Source organism: Thunnus maccoyii, chromosome 17, assembly GCF_910596095.1.
Source record: "Thunnus maccoyii chromosome 17, fThuMac1.1, whole genome shotgun sequence".
Taxonomy (NCBI): domain Eukaryota; kingdom Metazoa; phylum Chordata; class Actinopteri; order Scombriformes; family Scombridae; genus Thunnus; species Thunnus maccoyii.
The window spans coordinates 11,638,368-11,661,714 of record NC_056549.1 but is presented as its reverse complement, the minus strand read 5'-3'; the positions used below and the strand labels follow the sequence as shown (position 1 = coordinate 11,661,714).

General features: G+C 41.0%; 1 protein-coding gene across 1 annotated transcript; it reads right to left on the bottom strand.

Moving 5' to 3' along the window:
• Positions 1 to 301: 301 nt before the first annotated feature.
• Positions 302 to 21,716, bottom strand: LOC121882898 (bromo adjacent homology domain-containing 1 protein). The gene is made up of 7 exons (XM_042391402.1): positions 21,152 to 21,716; positions 4,619 to 6,391; positions 3,022 to 3,380; positions 2,554 to 2,713; positions 2,310 to 2,389; positions 1,015 to 1,106; positions 302 to 613 (listed from the first exon to the last, which is right to left on the bottom strand). The coding sequence occupies exons 2-7, from the start codon at positions 6,369 to 6,371 to the stop codon at positions 424 to 426; spliced, it is 2,634 nt and encodes an 877-aa protein (XP_042247336.1). The 5' UTR covers positions 6,372 to 6,391; positions 21,152 to 21,716; the 3' UTR covers positions 302 to 423.
• Between the last annotated feature and the right edge of the window lie 1,631 nt (positions 21,717 to 23,347).

Genomic DNA, 23,347 nt, shown 5'->3' with positions numbered 1-23,347 from the left:
GCATTCCTGGCAGGCAAAGGGTGGGGGGGTGGGGGGGCGATACACAAGCTTGGTAATGGTCCATGTAACCTCTGAGTGTGGTGCAAGTTGAAAAATCCAAGCTGATGAATGAATTCTCCCTTCCTCGCTCTTCCAACCAGGAAATGTTGGTGCTCTGACTGAGATGGATCAATTCATCGCGTTGTAACCCCACTTTAATCCTCTAAAGGGATCTGTGCTTCATAAGGTGTCACAAACACTTTTTGCTTCATCTGTCCCTTGACAAAACCAGCCCCACCCCATCAACCCCCATCCCCTCAGATCGTGAGGTCCCCAGCAGAAAAAGACAGGGGTGTTCAGTCCTTCAGCCCCCCCTCTGTGCAGCAGGGGGGGGGGGGGGAGCTACGTGATGATTAATTCATGGGTCCGACGCCACCTCCCCTTCTACTGCAGGTTCTTCAAGATGCGTCCGTAGCGGAAGTCGTAGACGTGCCGGCAGAGATACACCAGCTCGGGGTCGACATCTGTGGGCACACAGCGGTGGGAAGGGGGGGCGAAGTCGGGGCAGCAGGGCACCATGCTGGCGCTGCCAGGTGGGGCGCCCTCGGCACGCCGCTTCACCAAGGCACAAAATCTACCCAGACACACACACACACACACACACACACAGAGGGGAAAAAAATCAAAGGTGACACTTTGCTTGAGATTTCAAGCACAGATCAAATATATCATTATGCTACTGTACTGTACCTTTAATTGAAAAAAAAAAACAAGCAACTGAACTCAAACATGATGTCTAAGTAAACGCTCATGACCTTCACTGGAATTCATTTACAGTTGCAGTGTCATTGATGTGTGATAAGAAAGTCACAAAAAAAACGGGCTTCCACATTTCACAGAAGCTGAGGTGATAATTAAAAGGAGCGACTCCAAACCTTCTGAAAAGCGTTACTGCTAACAATTAAAGGTGAGTGTGTTTCTGTCTGTCTGATAATGTGTATGTGTGTGTGTGTGTGTGTGTGTGTTTGTACTTACCTACAGTACTGGGCTAATGGGAGAACGTAGCATCTGTCTTCTATGCAGGCCACGCTATTTTCATCCTGATGCCGTGAGGCGAAAATCTCATTCTGAAACCAACAGTGGGTGTAAATTGTCACATTGATGCAAGTGTTTCCTATTGTGCCTGCTGAAGGTTGAAGAAACGGCAACACTTTTCAACTGTGAGCATAGAGGGAACCGTAACTGTTCATATGCAATAGGATTGTGCCTTCTAACCTCATGTGCTAACACTATAAAACTCCTGCACCACTTAGCACATGCTGTAGGGATCAATCAACAGCAGTAACATGAGTATTGTGCATTTTCTTCTGTAGCAGTGAATTCCCTTTTTCTTTGCTTGTGTAAGACTGAGGTGTTAGAGATATCATCGTTTTTTGGCGTTGTGGTTACACTGAAGAGCTTACCAACTTTCAACAGTTCAAGGGCTGCTGAGAGAAAGATAATGATGTGTGCAGCAGCTGCAAGTATCTCAATATTTGTGCGAGGAGAGCTGTTTTGTTCAACTGCTTCTCGCCCATTATTTTCTCATATCGGGACACCTTGTTGTGCATTATCACTTAGTTATAATGAACAAATCATTGATAATGGCTGCACTTCTATTACACTGCACCAATAATTATGTGATGACAAACATGCCCTGGCTCAGTGCTCTGAGAACCTTTCCTCCCACATTCAACTATAATGTGAAAGCACAAGACCATATTTGTAAAGATGGCTCTTAGACTTAATCTAAAAGGCAACATAGGCAACATAAAAAAAAATTTTATTCTAATTTTTTCTTTTATAACAGGATTTTAAAAGCAGTACCAACTAGCAATGTTGACACATTTTTAAATAAAATCACTAAAAATATTCTCTTCTGCAGTCAGTCCCTGAATTCATTTGAATTATTACAGTGTGTCTTTATTTGCCTGATGTGCTCTGTACCTGGATAAACACCATCTAGGTAATCTAATATCTCTACATTTTCTGTAAAAAACTATGTAGACCAAATGTATTCAATAAATAAATAAATATATTTGTTTAATATTGCACCCTTGGGTCTCCATAAAATACTGGGACGGCACTAATTAAATAACTTTATGCACAACATTCAATTTTGTTTTTGGAATGTGAATGTCAAATAATCACTTCTCAATTAATTGTACACATCCTGTACACGTCCTGCGTTCACCGTATTTATTTTTTGTCTTTAACAAGGAGACAAACAGTTTTGCAGTGTGTTGTTACTGGAAACAGTAAATCATTACAAGAGTTCATTCAAGCCTCACCTCACAGTGTGCGCCGGGATCTCGGCCTCCCTGTGTGTGCTCGGGTCGGTAGTACCAGAAAAGACTCATCATCAGCTCTCCTGTGGCAGTGAACACCCACACACACACACACACACACACACACACACACACACACACACACACACACAGGTACAGATAAACAATCTTGTCTGTATGTCCCTCTGTCCATCCATCCATGCTGACCATTACTCTCAGTGATCCCCCCACTCCTCGCCTCCTTTACCTGTTTTGGGGTCCTCCCACAGTGCTGATATCTTGGCAACATACGGGAGGGATTTCTTCCTGGGGCCCGATCGTAGCAGCACAGTGTCTCTGACATGTATCACTTCACCGTCCCTCTCGACTCCTTCATAACACTGCCGCAGGGCCGTCTCATCCTCTCCCTGAGACAGACATGTACACGTGCATATATACACACACACACACACACACACACACACACACCGACAAGGACTGATATAATTCTCATTATAAAGACAAAAAGGAATCTGTCACACGAAACTCTGTGGTCAGAACACAATTATCTTTTCCCCCCCAAGAGCTGATTTTTTTCTCTCTGCCAGGAAGCTGTGTGGATGCTAAGGTTTTTTACTGACAGGGTATTATTAGCTATATAAGAGAAAAAAGTTTTACCAGAGAGACAACCTCATGGCTTTCTGATCTGGCTCATCTTCACTCATAAATAACCTACCGCAATAAAAACCTCCTTCTCTGTGGGCATCCCAACAGGCCTCCAGCCGTTGGTGGCACGTCTGCGGCTGACTCTCTTTTGCTTGGCGCCACTGAGGCTTGGCACGGGCGACGGCTGTTTCTGGGGCACCCGTGTGCGGCCCATGGACAGGGAGCCGTTGGAGGGTTTGGTGCTCTGTGGGCATTCTCTGCCCAGCTTCAGCCTGGCCTGGGGTTGGTCTCGCCCCGACAGTGGGGTCAGCAGGTGGGGTTTAGCCTGGGTGGAAGTGGGAACGCTGGATAAAGGGCAGCTGGAGATGGGCATGGAGGGGGGAACCAGGAGTGAGGGGCTGTGGTCACCCTGAGGGGAGGTGTAACCCTCTGGAAATGTAAAGGGACAATGTCAAACTTTTAAATAATGCAGCAAGAAAGCAAAAAAGACACAATTAGCACTCAAAAGAGCAAGACTATGAAACTTTTGAAAGACAAAATAACACACACTTGCTCAATTCTATACACTTAGGGGTTTAGCTGCTACAGCCTCACTTAGTTTGATATGAGCAGTAAGCTAATGGTGTCTCATTTCAGCTAATATTAGTAAAACTTAAAGTCTCCCTCCACTCTACACTTTTTCTTGGAAAAAAACAGTGAAGGATGTTTGACCTTCACTGTGCAGAATGATGTATGTGCACAGTTTGACACTAGAAGGCTGTTTTCACATTCATCTGCTGAGAGTGGAAAGTTTCTCCGTGCTCATTTAAACGTCAACGAGTTAAACGTCGAGCATGATTTGTGACATCACAACTAGGTTGGAGCCAATCATGGTCCAGTATACAACTTACACATGTGTGATGTGGAAATTTGAAGCCTCCAGTGCACAAACACTGTAAAGTGAAGCAGGAGACATCTAGTGTCCAGCAGTAAAACTTTTGATATTAACAATATTTGCATATACATAGATTCTGGATTTTTAATGAGGGAGAAGGAATTTTCACAAGGTAATTTTTGTTGAAAAAACATATTAGAAACAAATTATTATTCAAAGCAGAGATTTTTTTTATATTTCTTGAAACATGCCTGGAAGGGATCTTTAAGGTACGAGGCCACTGTTCAGCAAAAGTTACACAGTCTTGCTTTAAATCAGTGGAAAAACAACAGAAACGGTTCCCTTGTAGATTGGCTTAAAAACAACTCGCTTCTTTAATCTTATTCATCAGTTCATATATATTTATATGTATATATATATATATATAAAACACAATTGTTACGGAGAACACAACATCTGAGCTTGCAGCCCCCTTATCATGAAATATCTCAGTCATAGCCTCAAGCTGTGGGCACTTTCAAAGCTCATACCAACAAAAAAACAAAAGCAGCAACAAAAATGTTCACACTTGTTGGGCCACAGCTAGCTTGAGGCACATACTAAACAACAAAGGACTCTTTAGTTCAGCAAAAACCTGGTCCTAGTATAATATTAGGATAAGTCTTTTTTTCATAATAGCAGCTACACAACGAAGGCTGAAGATGAGTGAAACAAAGTGACATAATGTTCATTATGATGCACTTGCCATCAGCTGAAATACTTGAGAAATCAACTATCTCCATTTCCTGCTCACCTGTTTTGATGCTGTGTGTGCATCCAGTGCATCCTGTGCTAAAAGAACAACCCCTGCTGGTGACGGGAGGCATGGCTCTGTAGGTGTAGCCGCCGATCCCACAGGCTTCACTATAACAGGGTGAAGCCACCGAGTTGCAGTAGGCAGGATGGGGCAGCCCCGAAGAGTGGGACATCCGCGGACCCAGCAGCTTGGAGCCGGTCATCTGATTAGGGCACAAACCGGATGGGGCAAAGTTCAGAGGTCGAGGGGCCAGGCTCGCTGACGTCGTTCCAGTGTGTGTCGGGTGGGCGATGTGAACGTAGTAGCTGGAGAAGCAGTGGTCGGCAGTGCAGAGGCAAGGGTGGGGGCTGAGAGTCAGGGCTGTGTGCGGGTGAGAATGCGTCAGGGACGGTGAGGTTACGAGGCACTCGCGCTTCACAGGGGTCATGGCTGAGTTAAGTGGCTGATCGTCCGACTCTCCGTAGGGCTGCTGGCCCAGGAAGAAGGCCAAGCGGTGACAGTATTCCATTGAACCCTCTGGGGGACAGCAGTAGTACGGGCTCAGTTCGGTTTCCAGCTGCTCTTCCTTCACTTGCTTTAACGGGTATGCTAGCATGCTGCGTGACTGGTAGCCGGGTTTGGTCAGTCTGTGAGTGCAGCTGCCTGTCTCCCACTCCACTTTGGGCTCAAAGTCCGCCTTCTTTTTGCAAGCTGTGCAGCCACTGTGCAAGGGAGAGTCCTTTTTCCCCTTCTGGTTATGCGACCGCCCTTTGTGTTTGACTCTGGAGTGCTGTTTTGGAGTTGGGACCGCAGCCGGAGCCTTGCCGTCTGATGTGACAGTAGCTGTGGGTGCAGCCTTCATTCTCTGTTTACTTGTAGCAGACGAGCTGGTTAACTTCAGCAGGGCTGCGGCGTTGAGACCAGCCAAGCGTCTTGGGGCGGGGGCATCCAGACTCTCCAGACTCATCCCCCTGCTCTCGTCTCCTCTGTTGGCTTTGGCCTTCTTGACCTGCTTAGAGCTTTGGCACAGTTCAAGTTTGTGAGATGTGGAGGCTTTACTGGTGTTTCCTCGTGAAGCCTTGGGACCTCCATGGAGGCTACTCCTGGATGAATCTGCATCCAGGGAACCTCCTCCACTCATGGGCTCTTCCTGTCTCTTAGCCTGTTTGGCTGCCGGCTGAGGGTCAGTGGCTCTTTCAAGCAGTAGACTGTTCACTGCCTCAGCATTCAGAGAGGCCAGTCGCCGCTTGCGTGGTTGCGGGACATGGATACACTCGCTTTGACTTGGGCTGTTTGACTTTGATTTAGTTTTTGGTAATAACTTTTTTCCTTTTCTTTCACTACTTTTCCCTTTTCTGGATTTGTGTTTGAGAGATAACTTCCTCTCCTTTTCTTCAGAACGTTTCTGTTCGCGGATGCTTTCCTCCAACCGGGTGAGGAGGACGTGGCAGCTAAGCCCCTCTCCATCTGAGCCCCCAGTCCTCCCCCTCAAAGGATACGATTTCCTGTCCCGTTTCTTGTCACGCCTCCGGTCCAGCTTTCTGTTCTGATCTGATTTTTTGGTTCTTCCTCTCTTGTCATTCATCTTCTTGGCCATGTCTTTCCCTTGTTTGATGACCTTGCTTATCTTCTTTGTCCTGCCGAATCGTAGTGAGCGCTCTGGCCAGGCGCCGCCCATAGTGCCACCATGTGGCCAGAGAGGGCAGTTGTCCCACCACTCAACGCTACTGTGGCTCTGCCGGAGGGAACCCTTCTGCCTTGCGTGAGTCATCACATGCTTCTCCACGGGGCCTAGAGATAAGACACCAACAACTGGTCAAAACCCGAAGTTCGTACTAGTTTCACCAAGTGCTTCCAATGTTCACAATAACCAGTAATCTACTTAAAGTTACTTACAAACAAATCTTTTAACTGAATCCTGAGAGCTGGTTCTAATTAACATTTTTATAACTTTTGTTTTTTTATAATCAGTCAGCAGATATTACAATCAGCAGGCACCAGACCAAACTGACTGATTAGAGCAGGATTGATGGTCAGGGGATGGTATGAGCTGTACTTTGCAAAAATAACATGATCTAATACATTTTTTCTTGTGATTCAAATCCAGACAATGCAGGAAGAGCTACTGTTTTGTAGAAAGAACTGAGACACAAAGAAAATGAAAACAAGGGAGAGCCAATAAGACAAAAGTATAACAAATATATCCGAGTATCTTACATAAGCCTCCGGTTTAGATTTAAACACAACATCTGAATTCAGTACTTAAAGAAGCTTAATGATGAATAATTAAGCTGCATTGTTTTGTGATCAGACTGAATTTATTTGATCATATGTCTAGTTTCTCTCATTATAACAGCTTTGTGTGTGTGTGTGTGTGTGTGTGTGTTTTATGTTGCATAGCAGAAACTGGTGTCATTCATTCACTGTGCTCGTTGCCTTATCACCTAGTGTGCACACAGCATGCAAATAACAGCTTGTTAAGGCCAATTGTTTAGTCTAAAATGTTTAGTCTGACAGGAAAATGTCAAAAAGGCCTTACTACAACATTAAGCTGAACTGAGTAAAATAAGACAAATTACAGGCTCACTAAATACCCAGTTAAACCGGGCAACATTTTCGTCACTTTCATTTCATTTCTTTAAAATGTGTCCATGTCAACATGTGACTATATTATGAGCAGAAAGAGAATTTTATGCATACATCTATGATACAATATACAGTAAATACTCCCCAAGCTTGTTGTGAAATCATTTTGCAATTAACTTCAATTAGCAACAAATGATTAGCTCAGGGACTGAGCTCAGTGTTAAAATTATAACTTGAACAACCAAAGATTAACTTGTTTATGTGTTTAAGCAACTGTTCTTTAAATAATTTCCATATGCAGACTGTCACATTAGTGTTTAAGACTCACACTGTAAGGCAATGTATTTTTAGACTGGAGCTTAAACCGTAAATACTTATTACACTGTACTGTACAGTCAAGTGGACTAATGGAACATATACACAGGTATACAGTGTAACCTCTGGGCAGGAGGATTTACTGTATGTGTACCCAAAATAGCGACAGATATATATCAGTGCAAATGTTGCAGTGCAAGGCCGCAGCCAATCATGTTACAGACTTTCACATAATCTGAGGTGTTAACTGCGCACACAGGACTTTTTTCCCCCTGATTTTAGCCCCCTGTGAAACAATACCAAACCTGGGGGAAAGCTCTGACTTAAGGACAAACTCTGGAAACAAATGTCCATTGTTGTTTCAGAACCCACAGAACTCACTTCATTGTAGAGTATAAAGTGGATGAGTATTGTTAAAATACTGGTATCAAACTTATCAAGCACACACAACTACAATTGTAGGAAAACTCCGAAGGACATTATTAAACTTTGTCAAAAAGAATAAAATGTCTGCCAACAATGACATTGACGACATTTAAGAGTTGTGAGTCCAGCGTTCAAAATGTCACTTATGGTAAAATACAATATTTGGGGTTGGGTGGGTCATGGAGCAACATTATAACCACTTCCAAAGACACCACTAAACCACTACACTACTGCAAGAAAGTTGCAGCAGTGTAGTGGTTTAATGATGCAAAAGAAATTAACTCCATACAGCTAATACAATTACACATTTCCTGTCATTTTTTTTACTTTATCGCAAGAGCTTTTTGACCCACATCATTACTTCCCATAATTAGCCATAACCGCTTAATGAAATCCCCCCCCCCCCCCCCCCCCCGCCCCAAAACACTTTTGACATGAATGTTTAGAATATATGCCTGTCATTCTATTCTCTTCATGTAAAACAACATGTTTAACCAAATGAGCTTTAGATCATAGTGATGCTATCAGTTTATCACTAGAAACAATCATCCCAGGTCTTATCACAGTAAGCTTTTCCACTTCATTCTCTGCGGAGCTGTACTTCAAGAATTACAGGCCAGGGCATCTGTTCAGACTAGCGTGGCTGTGAAAGACACTAAAAAGGCCTGATGGTTGATGCAGATTACTCTGTAATGTGAACACATTCAGGACTGAAGACTTTGGCCCAACCGACGTCTCCATAGCAGTCAAAGCCCGACAAGATTTTTTCAAAACATGTTTGATTTTGTCTGCCCCAATCTGATGAGGCTTGTGCAGCATGAAGGCGGTCTAAGACTTGAAATGTGTGAGTGATCCTGGCAATAGCCAATACGTGTTTTAGCTCCAGGGTTGAGGTAAATTACAGGACAACTTCTTAGACTTACTTTTCTAGCTCCGCTCTGTATAAACTGCTCATTCATTTTACAGGGAGGGGCAAATATTGTGATAGACACGCTAGGCACACACGCAGCTTTTACACCATGAAGGGAGAAACAATGTGAAACATTTTTGACAGGGATCTGCTCTGGAAAAATGGGAGCATGTTACTAAATGACAAAATCATGTAGTGTGTGATTCCCCCGTCTTTGTCCTGTGTCAGGACAGTTAACTCTAGGCTGTACTTCTCGGACAAGATGTAATCGGTTTCGCTGTGTGACCTTGCTGGCTGACACTGAAATTCAATACTAGAATGACACACTTCAAAACGTAAAAATTCAGAGGTGTTTCACTTCATATTTCAGTCTGAATTCAGGAAAATCGATTCATATTCTACCAAATGAATGATTTCAATACCTTTAATATATACAGAAAGTCCAAATATGCAGGTTTATTTGCAGCACTTCTCACATCTAGCCAATATTTTCTACTCAAAACTGACCTGGTTCAAAAGTCTATCTTAAAACTATCTCCAGTCTCTTTTAGGGTTCAAAAACTTACAACTTTAACTATGATACAGAGCTTTTATCATGTTTTTTTTAAAACCATGAAGCAGTTGTGTTTCACTGCTGAGAAGCGTAATGTAAGTGGGGAGCACTAGGGAGGTATAACCTGCAAGATATTATCTCATGTGGCCGCGTTCTGGCCAAACAGCAATTTGGCTCTTTAAACACAGGGCCTGGTGATCCTCCAGAAGTAATTTCTCATTTACAGTAAGATCAATGACCCTTCACTCCGTCTCTAATTGGTTAGAAAGCAGATCATCAGCTCCTCTCAGAGCATCAAACACCGAGCACACCAGGACTTTTTTTTTAATGATAAGACTTGTAAGATTTCAAAAAGACCCTTGAGAATACGTGTGTAAAACAGCAAGCCGGATAGATTTAAATAATCACTGAACAGAATCAAAAAACGCCCGACTCACAAATGCAATTTAATATTAACTTAGAGATTCTGTTAATCCTTTTGTCTCGGCTGAAGTACAGCTGAAGCACCCACACACTGCATCAAAACTAAAAATGTTTCAAGCAACCCAACAAGGTTTACACACGAGCCTACAAATCCAACTAGAAGCATATTTCAAATATTAACAAGCAAGAAGTAGAATTCAACACAGGACAGAAAAAACATATATCACAGTTAGTCACTGTTGAGCACTAAAGTTCTACTCTAAATGCTGTATTATAGCAATAATGTGGTGATATGAGATAAAATGACCACAATATGAAGCTCCAAACATACACAGGAGTGAATACCAGAGTCAAATTAAGAGTCACTTTGAAAATATGACATGAACATATTAATATATCACATCAGTAATAACAGGTCACAAGTTCAGTGCTTTAGGTTGAATCTACAGAGGTCACCAGATGATTAAAGGGATATGACAGATCACAATCTGTTACAGAAAACTGTTACTCTTTATGTTAATCCTTTCGTATTTATAAGCAGTATGCTGTGTAAACATTTACATTCACAACAAATGGTTTGAAACACACTATAATGTGGTTTAACACACAGGTCATTTCCAGTGTTTATTGACTATAACTCCTCATATGAAGTTTCCATAACTGGTGTATTAACAATTAATGAATGAAATGCAGTATAAGATAGCTGTAATCATATGTCTACAATAGTTTTAAATACATTCATAAACTTGTCTGTGAATAATTTAAATTTTATGAGATAGTTTCACTTTACTTAGGGCCTCTTTTTCATGGTTAAACATTTTTTGTAGGTTAGGGTTTTAAACGGTTTATAGTTCATAACAATTCTATGATATTTATATATTGGCTTATAACAATTTTATCCAGTGTGTAATAAAGCATTTATTAACTGTTTCCACACATATATAACAAGTTTAAAACTATTTATGAATGTATTTAAAACTACTAAAGACAAATGATTATATATGATTACAGCAATGTTATACTATCTGATCAAGCATTAATACACTGGTGATGAATGCTTTATAAGAAGTTATAGAAGTTGTTATCAAAGACATTAATAAACTGTTATAAAAACTGTTCTAATATTGTTTACGATTACACTATGGTGTGTAGTTGTGATCTGTGTATATTTATTGATCATTTATGTTATAAATGCTAAATAGAGGGGGTTACAATCAAGCATTTTTATTATTTTTCACTTTTCTTTAAGGGACTGTACAAAAATTATTGAGGTGGGGAGACGAGCTGAATCTTATTACTTGATTTTTTTGTTTTATAAGAAAGCAAAGCACTCCACAGCATTATCCATATTTCCTTTGGATTCACCTCCTGACTTAGAGGAAAACAGCAATACCTTCCCCATTCTCAAAAGTATATATTTATGGTAAACATTACAAAATAATGAAAATACATCCACTCTCTGTTTTTTTAAATAAAGAGCTGCTAAATGGTCAGTCCTACAACAAAAACTGAATGAGTGAACCTGGACCAGACATCAGCTCTGTTGTTGCTGATGGACTTGAACACCGCGGTATCGTCCCCCAGGAATGAATACAAAAACTATAAATCTGGCATTAGAAAAGTTGAAACAGCCTCTCCTGCTCTCCCAACAAACATTACATTAAATACACATCACACTCCCTCTTTTCCCCACTCTAATAATTTTTGTACAGTCCCTAATTTGTTGCTTTTTATGTAAAATACCCTCATCTAGACTCTAAAAATCATTCACATAAGACATATCTGAAAAGGAAAAAGCACTTTTATGTTGAACTGCTCACCACTTGTGTGCACACTAAAGCCATAACTTGTGAAAACGGGTCACACGTAGACAGACATTGCTTTAATTTAAAGGGTCACGAGCCAAAAAAGGTTAACGAACTAGCCAACCAGTAAGAAACACCTTGCAACTCCGCTCCATGTCAGTCACACTGTCTGTGCTGCCCACAGTCACAAACATCTTACCAGCCGGTGTTACACCATATTTGGTGACCCGTCAGATTCTGTGACCTGCAGTGTTAGAGGAAGTACTCAGATCCTTTACATAAAAGTATCAATACCAAAATTTAAAAATACTTCATTACAAGTAAAAATCCTGCATTTAAAATCCTACTTAAAGTAAAGGAAATGTACCAGTTTTGCAGAAAATCAGGCTATAATACTGGTAGCTGGTAACACTTCTACACTTTTACTTAAGTGTGATTTTTAAATGCAGGATTTTTTACTTGTAATGAAGTATTTTTACATTGTGATATTGACAGGCTACTCAAGTGAAGGATCTGACTGCTTCTACCAACACTGCAGGCCACAAAATCCAATAGGTCACCAAATACAGTGTTACACCTGTGATTAATACCTCATCCACTATATCTCTGCCTTCAACTCGCAGGTAGAGAGCCACAACACCAAAAACACACATCAGAAATAAATAACCACAGCTGTGTAAGGTATCGCATCAGATTGAGGTGGCTCCTTTTTTTTTTTTTTTTTTTTTTTTTAATTTCCCATGTCACAGCTGGTGACAGGCAGCTATATAACACGAGGCGCTGGCATGTTGAGGTTTATCAAGAGATAAAGAGACCACAAGAATTTAAAACATTAGGTCACTGTTGGGTTTTTTTTTTTCCCCTTCTTCTTCTTCCTCTTCTCCCAATACTCAGCCTTGAGCTTGATCTACACCACCATCCGCTGAGATGTCGAGGACATGTGAATGCATGCATTTATATTACATGCGTAAATATATATATACATATATATACACACACACATACACACACCGAGGAATACAGTGGGATAGGATACAGTAAAGCTTGACGTAGCTTGCCCATCTGAAGTAGCCAGCCAAGCTCTAAATATGGGCTGGAGAGGGGAGGGGGGGGGCACCCGAATACACACCAAGCAAAATACAAGGGCAGTCACCCCTCCTGATCACATTTTCTAACCGGATTCCTCATTACCGACACGGTGGCTGATATGATCACAGTCCTGGTTGAGGGCTGGGAGGATATGGCACGTAGCAGCAGCCTGTTATAGTGTATCGCTTCTGGTGCACGAAGCGAAAAATGGGTTCTGCGCTCCTCTCTGGACGGCTGGGCAGTCGGAACAACTTCAAACATTCAGGGCGAAATAGCAACAAAAAAAACAATCGAGGTGGTAACTTACGCGCTTCCTCCTGCCGGCCGGGAACCGTCGAGCAAAACCTGCGGGGAGAGAGAGCTAAGGGAAGCCGGACTGGTGCGATGGCAGAGCTCCGTAACTGGGAGAGCTGGGGAGGAGTGGAGGACGGTCGGTGGCGCTGCCTGCGAGATGTGTGTGTGTGTGTGTGTGTGTGTGTGTGTGTGTGTGTGTGTGTGTGTGTGTGTGTATATATATGTGTGTATGTGTGTGTGTGTGTGTGTGTGTGTGTGTGTGTGTATGTGTGTTTGTGCTCTTCCTGGTTGGGCTTCCACCGATTTGCAGAAAACTTAATCTGAACCAATTGCCACACGGACCAGCCTCGCTTGACACCACCGTCCTCCAATGACGGACAAACAGCTGTTTATTGTGACTGACTGGTGGGGGGGCGGGGGGAAGAGAAACTAAATATTTGCAGTATGCGAGGGAACTTGGTGCCAGTAAATTAAAACACACTGCTACATCATGGGCGATGGATGTTACTGCCCCCCTCCCCTCCTCCCCTTTAGCCTCACCCTGTCATTTGTCGTGACCAAAGCACGACCAGTCAACCACCAGACTGTTTAAAACACGTCTAGAGATATTCATAGGGAGGGTGAACAAGGAGGAAGGGATTCATAACGATATCAACAGTGTCCCATGTGGTGCACGCGAGATAAGGTTTGTTAAAGCTTCCCATTTAACGAAGTTCTGATGAGGATGTAAAGGAAAAGTAAAGCAGCCTAAAACTCACTTCAAAGCCAAATCTTTGTGATCCTGAACCACATGAAGTATGTTTTAAAAGGAACGTTTCTAAAATAATTGCCAGACCTATTTATGTATATGCTTGTGACAATAACACACTGAGTAGAAGTCAGATATATGTTTTTTTTTTATTAAACTCTGTCTTTCTATTAGCTGGGGACAACATGAACCAATACAGATCAAGAACAACCACCTACACGTCCAAATGAGAGAGGGCATGAGTTGTGACAACATGGCCTCACAGTTATAGGAAATAAAAAGCTTGTCCAATGGAGTGTGTTGTCTAATTCTAATACGCACACACACAGTGGGAGTATTCAGACTCTTTACATAGTAGATGTAGTAGTACCACACTATTAAAATACTCCCTTTGTTTAAAACGTTCCTTAAGTTGAAGTACATACTTAAAAGTATCAAAAGAATACTTTTGCAATCTTTTAAGTCTCTAAAATTATGTAATTATATAGATTTTTCATATTTGACTTATTCAGTTTACTGTTCATTTATATGTATTTTTTATTTCCTAACATGAAAGTCTAAAATCCTTCTTCACACTGCAGATAAAACTCTAGTTGGAAGGTTCTGAATCCTTAACTTATTTTGTCAAATGAGTCAAATTAAAATATATTTTGATTTAAAAATACTGAAATCTGCCTTGAAAATGTCCATAATGTGTAAGTAACCTTCCACCAGGCAGCTAAAACACAAAACTAGCACAATAAATACCAACTAAATGACCTCAGTGTTCTCCTTTATTATCTATCTCCATATACTTTGAATGTATCATAAATCCCTTAAGTAACCAGTTATAAAAATGAATGTAGGTGAGCAAAAAGTACAATATTTCCCCATTAAAATGTAGCGGTAGACAAGTACAAAGTAGCAGAAAATGCAAGCAGATCGAATGAGCATGTAAGTAGAGTACTTCAGGAAATGTACTTGCTTAATTTCCATTACTGTATAATGAGAGTAGCGTCAAACTCAAGTTTGTGCAAATGTAATCCATTACAGATTATAAACTGCCTGTTGGCAGAGATCAAACCCTCTGCCTCAACCGGCTGCACAACTGAGGCAGTGATGTGATGAGGTCTGGAGCACATGCGTTACACAGTAGTTAGAGCTTTTTAATGAGGTGCAGCCACTAATATTTTCAACTAAACACATGTCTTTATTAGAGTAAGAAGAGGCAGCAGCGGTGTAGGCGTCGTCTTGCCAGCTCCCTGCTTTTACGTGTCTCCCATGGGATCATCCCATGAGGTTGTGGGCGTTGCTTGCATCTAGTCACTGCTGTGATGCCACAGTGTCTACACTGCCACTCCCTTATCTTACTGAGATGAAGACATGTTTTATGTTAAAACACTAGTTACTGAACCTTATTAAAAAGCTCTAACTATAATTATATGCTGCAGACTTCATCACTCCAGATCCTGCCTGTTGAAAGTGTCAAACATTGACCAGATACAACAGTGACTGTATCTTTAACCTAAAAAGGAATCAATTTGGCCACAAATAAGGCAGCTGCTGCACTGGTTGAGTGTAGCTCACCCATCCTAAATATTTCTAGCACACAATATGCCACTGCAGTAGAGAAACTCATGCTATACAATTTTACAGAAACAGATAACCACAAAAGTCTTAAGATTCTCTGCTTGCTAAAAGCATTTTTAACCGCTTCTGAACTCTCTGTTATCACACAAAATATTATATTTATCCAGTTGAATAGCATGTGGCCTGTAAAGAGCATCTACTAGTGTTTTCTTTCTTGCACTCAGGCTCCTGAAAGGTTTAAAAGGCATTTTTTTTTTTTTTTTGTCAAATGTTATGTAATCTGAAATACTCAGAACCTGCCATCAATGAAAGCAGCCGCTTTGCTGCCTGGTCCAAACCCCAGAATTCTTTAATGCCAAGAAGTGGTGATGAAAGTCTGAAAAGCTGAAAGAGCTGAATTATACACTTCGTTCAATGAAAGAGTTGAATGCACAGTTATTACATCAATTCAAACTCTTCAGAAAGGTGCCTTTTACAGGCTGAGCCTTTTTTGTGCTGTGGGAAAGCAACTCGAGTGATTGTCACATTGTGCAATGTCAGATAATCAATACCTCCACTTTTTTAGGGACGCTGATCCAATCAGTTCTATTGTTACATTAAAAACTAATCACATATGGTTTGTCTTTGAAAACCTCCAACTGTGGACAATGTAGATTTGATTTGAGAACGCATCTCTGCCAAAGCTGTAAACCTACATAAAAAAAAAACTATTTGGTATTGATTAGTTCACAGGGGCAAAATAGAGGAGTCATCCATTAATGTGTGTCGTGTAAACAAAAGAAAAATAACATTTTATGCTTAAAACAGACATAAAAAGCAGCTGTAAAAAGTTAATAGTTTGCTTCTTCTTGGAGAGCAGAAGTTGTGGTCAGCTTGTTAAGATTCTAAAATTGGCCAGTTTTTACAGGAAAATAGAAATTATGTAAATGTCTGCTGGACATCCTTATGCTCAGCATGATTTTAAAAACCATATTTTTGCCAAAATTTAAATACACAGCTTCTGATTTAATCCTCATGTCTCCTGCTCTCCCATTAGTCAGCCAGCCCAGCATGCACATAAGTTACATTCATTATTGGATGATCCTGCAGTACGTGACTTACCATAGAATACCAATGTAGCTGCAGTGTATAAAAACGTAATAGTGTAGAGTTGTTGTTGCTGAGATTTTAATGTTGGAGACCAGGGTTCACATTTTATCACAATTTATGTTGGCTTTTTTAAAATATTTAACCATAACAGTGGAATTCCCCCAAATTACCAGAACATAACTATATTGCATCTGTTTATCTGGATACTGCAGTTCCTATTAACAAAATGGGGCATGGCTGAGTAGAAGTTTTATACAGTTTTAATGTCACAGATTTAGTGAAATTATTATAGCCTTACGTAGCTGCCTTGAGTGTTGTTTTTATAGAGAATGTAATAGAGTGAAAGGGCAGGGAGCCAATCAGTAACATACGAGAAGCACTCAGACCAGCAAACAAGCTGACAAAAATGACTACTCGGAGCATAATGAGCAAAAGGGTGAAAGGCTGCACTGCAGGGGATTTTTGAGAAGTTTCTGTGCAAGTTGTGATACTTTGGATACAGTGGAATCAACTGTCACCACTGTGAGTCCTCTCAGAGATGATAGCTCTGGTCTCTTTGAGAAAGCAAACTGTAACTTTCTACAGCTACCTTTCAAGTGTATGGGGATTTCAAGTTGAAGTGTATCACTTGATGGTGTGAGTTTTAGTCAGAGATGCTAACAGAGGCAAACTTGGCTTCTCTACATGTAGCTGCACTGATTATGCATCGCTTATGTTAGAGCATAGACTGTATATAAGCAGCTAATCCATAAACATTACTTAACTGAGAGTTTTAAATAAGAAGAAGGGATGGGTAGGCTTTTTTTTTTTTTTTGGTTTCTTAAAAGAAAAACAAAGATGGTCAAAGACTTGGAGGAATCAAAGACGTCCAGGCAATCAAACCTCTCTCTCCACACATTCATGCATAGATCTGAGTGTTGGCAGCCTCAAAAAGATGAAGACATACAATATTGTTCCAGTTCAACTTGTTCAGTAACTAACATTCATTCAGTTTTCTCACTTCTGATTGCCATTTGAAACTTACATGAAAGCTTTTCAGTTACCCTGGACACAAAGTACGACACAGAGCGTTGAAAATTAATTCAGTAATCGGGCCACAGTGTCTACAGTTTGAAGGGCCACCATGGGTTAATTATGGAGTTAAACATATAGCATCATAAAAGGACAGTGTCACACATATTAAGATTTATTGTTATTCCCAAGGTCAGCTCTGGCTGTATTTTGTTAATGTATAAGAGACTAAATCTCATTATTTTCTAAATATGTAAACTGTATATTTTACATTCTCTCCAACCATGCTGACACTAACAAGGTGGTGTAAAATGCGCACAATGCCAAGCATTAATGGGGTAGAAAACAGTTAAGCAGATGTCATTATTTCAGGAAATTCAGCTGGTGAAACCAAGGTTTATTCAGGACAATGAGAGCAGGGTGAACGTAAACAAGCTTCCTCCAATGAAACCAAGCAACCGTGACACTAATCTCACCTCTCATCAGAAGGTGCTCCTGTATGGAACTGCTCAAATGGCAGCCGGTGGAAACACACGTGGATGCACCAATACGTTTGAGTAAGCGTTATCATCCAAATTCAGTTAAATTCATGCTCATTCTAACAGCTCCAGATCAGAAAACAGCACATTTAAAGACACTTCTCAGGCATTTTAAATGGAGATCTTTGTGTCATTACAGGTGAAGGAAGTTTAGGTGTACAGTGGCACTAGGTTTTTATCGTAAAGTATCATTCAACACATAATTTTGCTCATTATCAAGAAAACAAATGCAATGCTGTACATCTGTGGAATCACACTTGTATTAAAGCACTTTTTTTCCCTACCAAAAAAGCAACAATAAGGCCAAATTATTGTAACAATGAGCACAAATGAAGCATGATACACAAATTAAATGAGCATGGGCATTACTCCAGAATAAGCACGAGATAATTACTGAGTAGAAAGATATTTTTAAAATCCAAAATGTGCCACTGATCCAAAATCAATTCTAATTGCCCTTATTTCATTGATTTAAGCGTTATATTTGAAAGTTGGCAGAAATCCATTGATAACTGCCTTAACAGTAATGGCTGAGTTATTAGTCCTGCGTGGTTATAATGAAGGGTCTAGGTATGAGTCATTAAAACATGTCTACATTAAGTTTTATGACATTAATGATGGTTTAGTGAGGTGTGGTCTGTCGGATCAAAGGGGAAATGTGGGGAGGTACCTACATGGTGAAGTATAAGTCTGTAAATCTGCTGCAGAAACTCCAAAAGATTAATGTTCAACTACAATAAACTAGAGAGTCAAAGAGTGGCCTGGCACCTTTGTTTTTTTCCATTTACACTCAAGATAGCCTCATGGCAGCCTTGAAAAAGGAGATTCGGCAGAAAACAAGCAAGTCGTTAATGATAGAGTGAACAAGACAGAGAAATACATAGAGGATAAAAGGTGGCTGTGAATAGTGTATATTAAAACATATAGATAGATGAATGCCTAAATGAGCAACTAGTGGAGGAACTTCTTTAACTGAGCCACTAAAATGTACATACAACATAAGACACACCAGTGCTGGAAAGTAACTGGCACTGTACTTAAGTACACTTTATGCTACTTTATACTTCTTCTCCACTTAATTTGTTTTACAGAAATAATTACTAGTTATATTTCAGATTACGACTTTCCATAAAAAACACATTTTGAGCTTATATAATACACTACATTGGCTTATTACCTCTTACGAAATAGCTGGTTGGGGCCCTTTGTCACATGTTTCAGATGTTCGTAAGTTGTGAGTAGTTCAATCAAAGATTGATTTACCCTCTAAACTTTTCTGATGCTTTCATTTAATTAACTGTTTGAAGCAGATAGAGGTAAAATAATCCATTATTTCACAATGTACCAAAGATTCAGGCTGAAGTCTGGAACTACTGGATTAAACTACCAAACTGTACATAAAAAAATAAAATTAGCTCCACCTTGAGCAGCTACAAAAATAAAATGTTAGTTACACATTGATGCATATGTAGGATTTTAATACAGAGCTTTTCACTTGTTATGGAGTATTTCTACTTTTACAGTATAGGATAGTACAGATTTTACAACTTCTTTCCCCACTATGGGTCTAACTTTTAAATATAGACTTCTGATGCACTATCCAAATATTAAATGTTGGCTGATGTCTTATATAATCAACATATTGAGTTTAAATAAAGACAAAATGATTCAGAATTAAACAGTCATACTGAGTTTCCAGATTCCAGTCAGCTGAGATATTTCTAGGCTTATAAACAGGAAACAGTTATCACACTGCCATTTCTTATGTATTGTCTGATGAACTGTGTGGTTTAATGAGATTATGAGAGAGCGGAGATATTTACACTTGACCGAAGTCTTTAGGATGTTTTATTTTAATCTGGACTTTATTTGCCCTCATTCTTTGGCAAAAAAAGGACTTCTGAAAAGAGGTCATTTGTTGCTCAGTAAATCACTTCTGTTGCTTTGACCACTTTTTCCCCAAACAGTCTGCAGCAGTGCATGTGCTGAAGATCATTTACTGACAACCCCAAGCCTCGGGAGCTTTATCCATGATGTCATAATAGCATCATCCGTTATGAGCTCATTGCCTTTATGACCTAATTGGCAAACTGTGTTGTCGGCTAATTGCTTTGGCATTTGTGAAGCCTCCTCATTCACCTGAGCAACACGCTGAATTAAAAAAAAACAACGACTGCTCTCCTTTAGTTTACACAGTGTGGCTGGTGTGTTTATTTTCCCTCAACCCCAAAGTAGCCTGTTAAAGGCCCAAAATGAGTCACACACAGAGCAAATCTCACCCTCAAGAAATGCCACAGGCATATATGTGCTATAAAGTTTGTTACCCACCATGTGCACGCACACATATAGCTTACACACACCCACCCACCAACACACAAACACACACACACACAGAGTCATATTTCCATCACTTGAGAGGACATTATACTGACTTACATTCATTTCCTGGAGACTTATCCCAACCTTAACCACAACCACTACTTGCCTTACCCTAACCTTAATATAACCCTAAACTAACCTTAACTTTAAAGCAAGTCTTCACCCTAAAATTAATGATTTACATTGAGGGAACTTTTTGTCCCTATAAGTGGGGCCAGTCCCCACAACACTGTGACTGTGTAAACAGATTTACGTCCCCATACCATGAGGAATACCTGACACACACATACACACGCACACACACATAGTGGGACTGATATCCAGGTGAACACACCGTGCATCCATCCAGCCAATCATAATATTAGTAAACTCCCAGAACACTGTCTCCCTATCATTGACCTTGTTTGAGTCTATTCCGCGGACAGAGGACTATTATCGATGTGGCATTGCACTTTCGTGCCTGCTGCTGCTGCTGCTGCTACTGCTGGTGCTGGTTGTGGTGGTGGCGGAGGAGAAGGTGGCGGAGAAGGTGGCGGGGGAGGGAGGAGGAGAAGGAGGAGGTGGAGGAGGAGGGGGGGGGGGGCTATGATAACACACATTGCATGGCCAGTCCGACAGAGTACCACTCCCTGGGAATCTCCTTCATCATCATGGCCATTATCTGCCTCTGCAGCGTCCTCCAGACATGACTAAAAAAGCATACACAAACGAGGAAAGCTGGCCATGCAACCCAGCTCTGCCTGAATAAAAAAAAAAAAAAAAAAAAAAAAAAAAAGCTCAATGAGAAATGATAATGTGGAGCAGCCGCTACTTACCGTAACGTAGCTCTCTCTGTGTGGTTGGCACGGTTTAATTTTCAATGGTGTGAGGAGCCAGTCGGGGCACCTTGTTTTCCAAATGGCTAGGTAAGGCAAGTCTGCCTCGTCCGACTGGTTAACCGATGCAGCTCAACTAGAGGAAATAAACACGAATGTCGCCGATGTTTCGCCACTCCACTCGAGGGAACCCCTTTCTAAAATAATATCGACGAGAGGAGAGAAGAGACGGAGCAAACAACTCTCTTCCTCGCAAGAAGAGGTTTTTACACTCCTGTCCCGAGACGAGCAGGGTTTGCTCTGGCTCTGGTGTTTTTTTTTTTTTTCTATCCCATCCACTCTTCCAACGCGGCTTGCAAAGCCTTGAGCAGTGCTGCTGGAGATACAGTAACAGTAGCCCGCACACACGTCGCTTATATCCGTCACTTGCTATTAACACTGTAACGCAGCTTTCAGTTTGCGCACCAGTCAGTGTGGTGCTACTGAACAACAACTAGCAGCACAACATGACTGACTGACTGCAGCGCTGACAGACGGAGGGGGGGTGGTAGTGGTGGTGGTGGTGGTGGGCCGGGCCCCCTCCTCCTCCTCCTCTTCCTCCTGCTGGCGCACAAAGTGAAGAAAATCCTCAGCAAAAAGTCTCTCCAGGCTCGCTGAAATTGTAGACTTTCTAACTGAATGTGTTTTACATAACAACAACAACAACAACAGCAACAAGAACATCCTCATCCTACTTCTGTGCTGGAGCATGTGATGGCAACATGGTGAGCCTTTTAAAGGGGTATCCACGCGTAAATGCAGGCGGAGGTTGCCTCGTTAACTTTCTTGGAGGGGATGCGCCGTGGCATTAATTGGACACGGTGATGACTGTCAGGCAGCCTGGAAGCACCTGTATGCAGCAGTGTGGGGCTCAGGCCAGGAAAACCCCTGTTGCTTGCAGGGGCCTCATTCCAAGGGTTGCAAGTATGGATCCAACCCAAGGTATATTCCCAATAAACTTGAACAGAACTCAGTCATTTTTCCATATAATCATACTGTACCTCAAAAGCAAGAAGCCACACATTTATGGAGGTTTTACTTTGAGAAGAAATGGACTTTTCATGCTGGTTGCATAGGCACCACAAAAAAAGCTAATAGCTTAGATGATGCAAATAATAAAAATGATACAGTAATCATATTTACGTAACATTTTTTATAAGGAATGGTTGATTGGTTGACCAACAAATTTGTTTGCAAGGTAATATTACCACCGGGGCAACTGCCTCAGTGGGAACTGCCATCTTCAACTAGGGCGGGTCCTGCATTACTACCTGATCTTGTAGCTCTGTCATTTGTCCCTTGCTTGGAGAGAGGCTCTGTGTTATCACCATTTTAAAACTTTATTTTAGTTTATAGTGTATTTGTGCAGCTTATTCCTAAATAACGTTGTATTGAGTCAAATTGTTTTAGATTACACAGACAGCTTGAGACCAGATAGGTTTCCATCATCAGAGTACTGGTTAGTCTGTGGTTCTTGTGCATAAAATGAAGCACAGCATGCAGGAAGGGGGTGAAGGTCACTGGGGGCCCAACAACAAACTTTTGCCCCGTGGCCTGACATGTTGATCCAGCCATGCTTCTTTAATACATAATGTGATGTCTTCCTTGACCCCAATGGAAAATTAACTTTACCCTTCTGTGATCAGAGCACAGCTACAAAAATCTCATTCCTACAGCTAGTAGAGACACAGTGGCTTAATTTAGATGTTTTTTTTTAATGTCAGTGCATGAACTCAGCACCTCAGAGCTTCCTGTGAGACTTTCAAAGGACACTTAGCTTTTCACAGTAAGTTTTCTCAAGGTCTAGTGTTCCCAAAATAGGGCTGACAAAACACCATGCCTAAATTGGATTTTATTTTTGAACGAAGTCAAAGACTTTCACACTGGTAACAAAAGGTATAGTCTCTTGCAATGGAAGAACAGCTTTTGAGTGGTGAAAAAGTAGATAGGTCTTAAACCATAAAGGCGAGACAGGATGCTTTACTCCTCACACTGCTGCTCGTGGGATTTCCAAATCAACCACACATTATCTGTCTCTTTTATAAGCCTTATTTCACACCCTTAATTAACTCCAGAGACAAGTAATCTCTCAACAGCTAAAAGTTCACCACAAGTGTCAAATGCATTTAATTTTGATTAACTAGTAATTAAATGTAA

Coding starts and splice junctions, on each gene's coding strand:
- LOC121882898 (XM_042391402.1), bottom strand. CDS start 6,371: ATGACTCACGCAAGGCAGAAGGGTTCCCTCCGGCAGAGCCACAGTAGC. Junction 2,390..2,553: donor GTGGGAGGACCCCAAAACAG/GTAAAGGAGGCG, acceptor TCACTGCCACAG/GAGAGCTGATGATGAGTCTT. Junction 1,107..2,309: donor ATCCCGGCGCACACTGTGAG/GTGAGGCTTGAA, acceptor TGTTGGTTTCAG/AATGAGATTTTCGCCTCACG.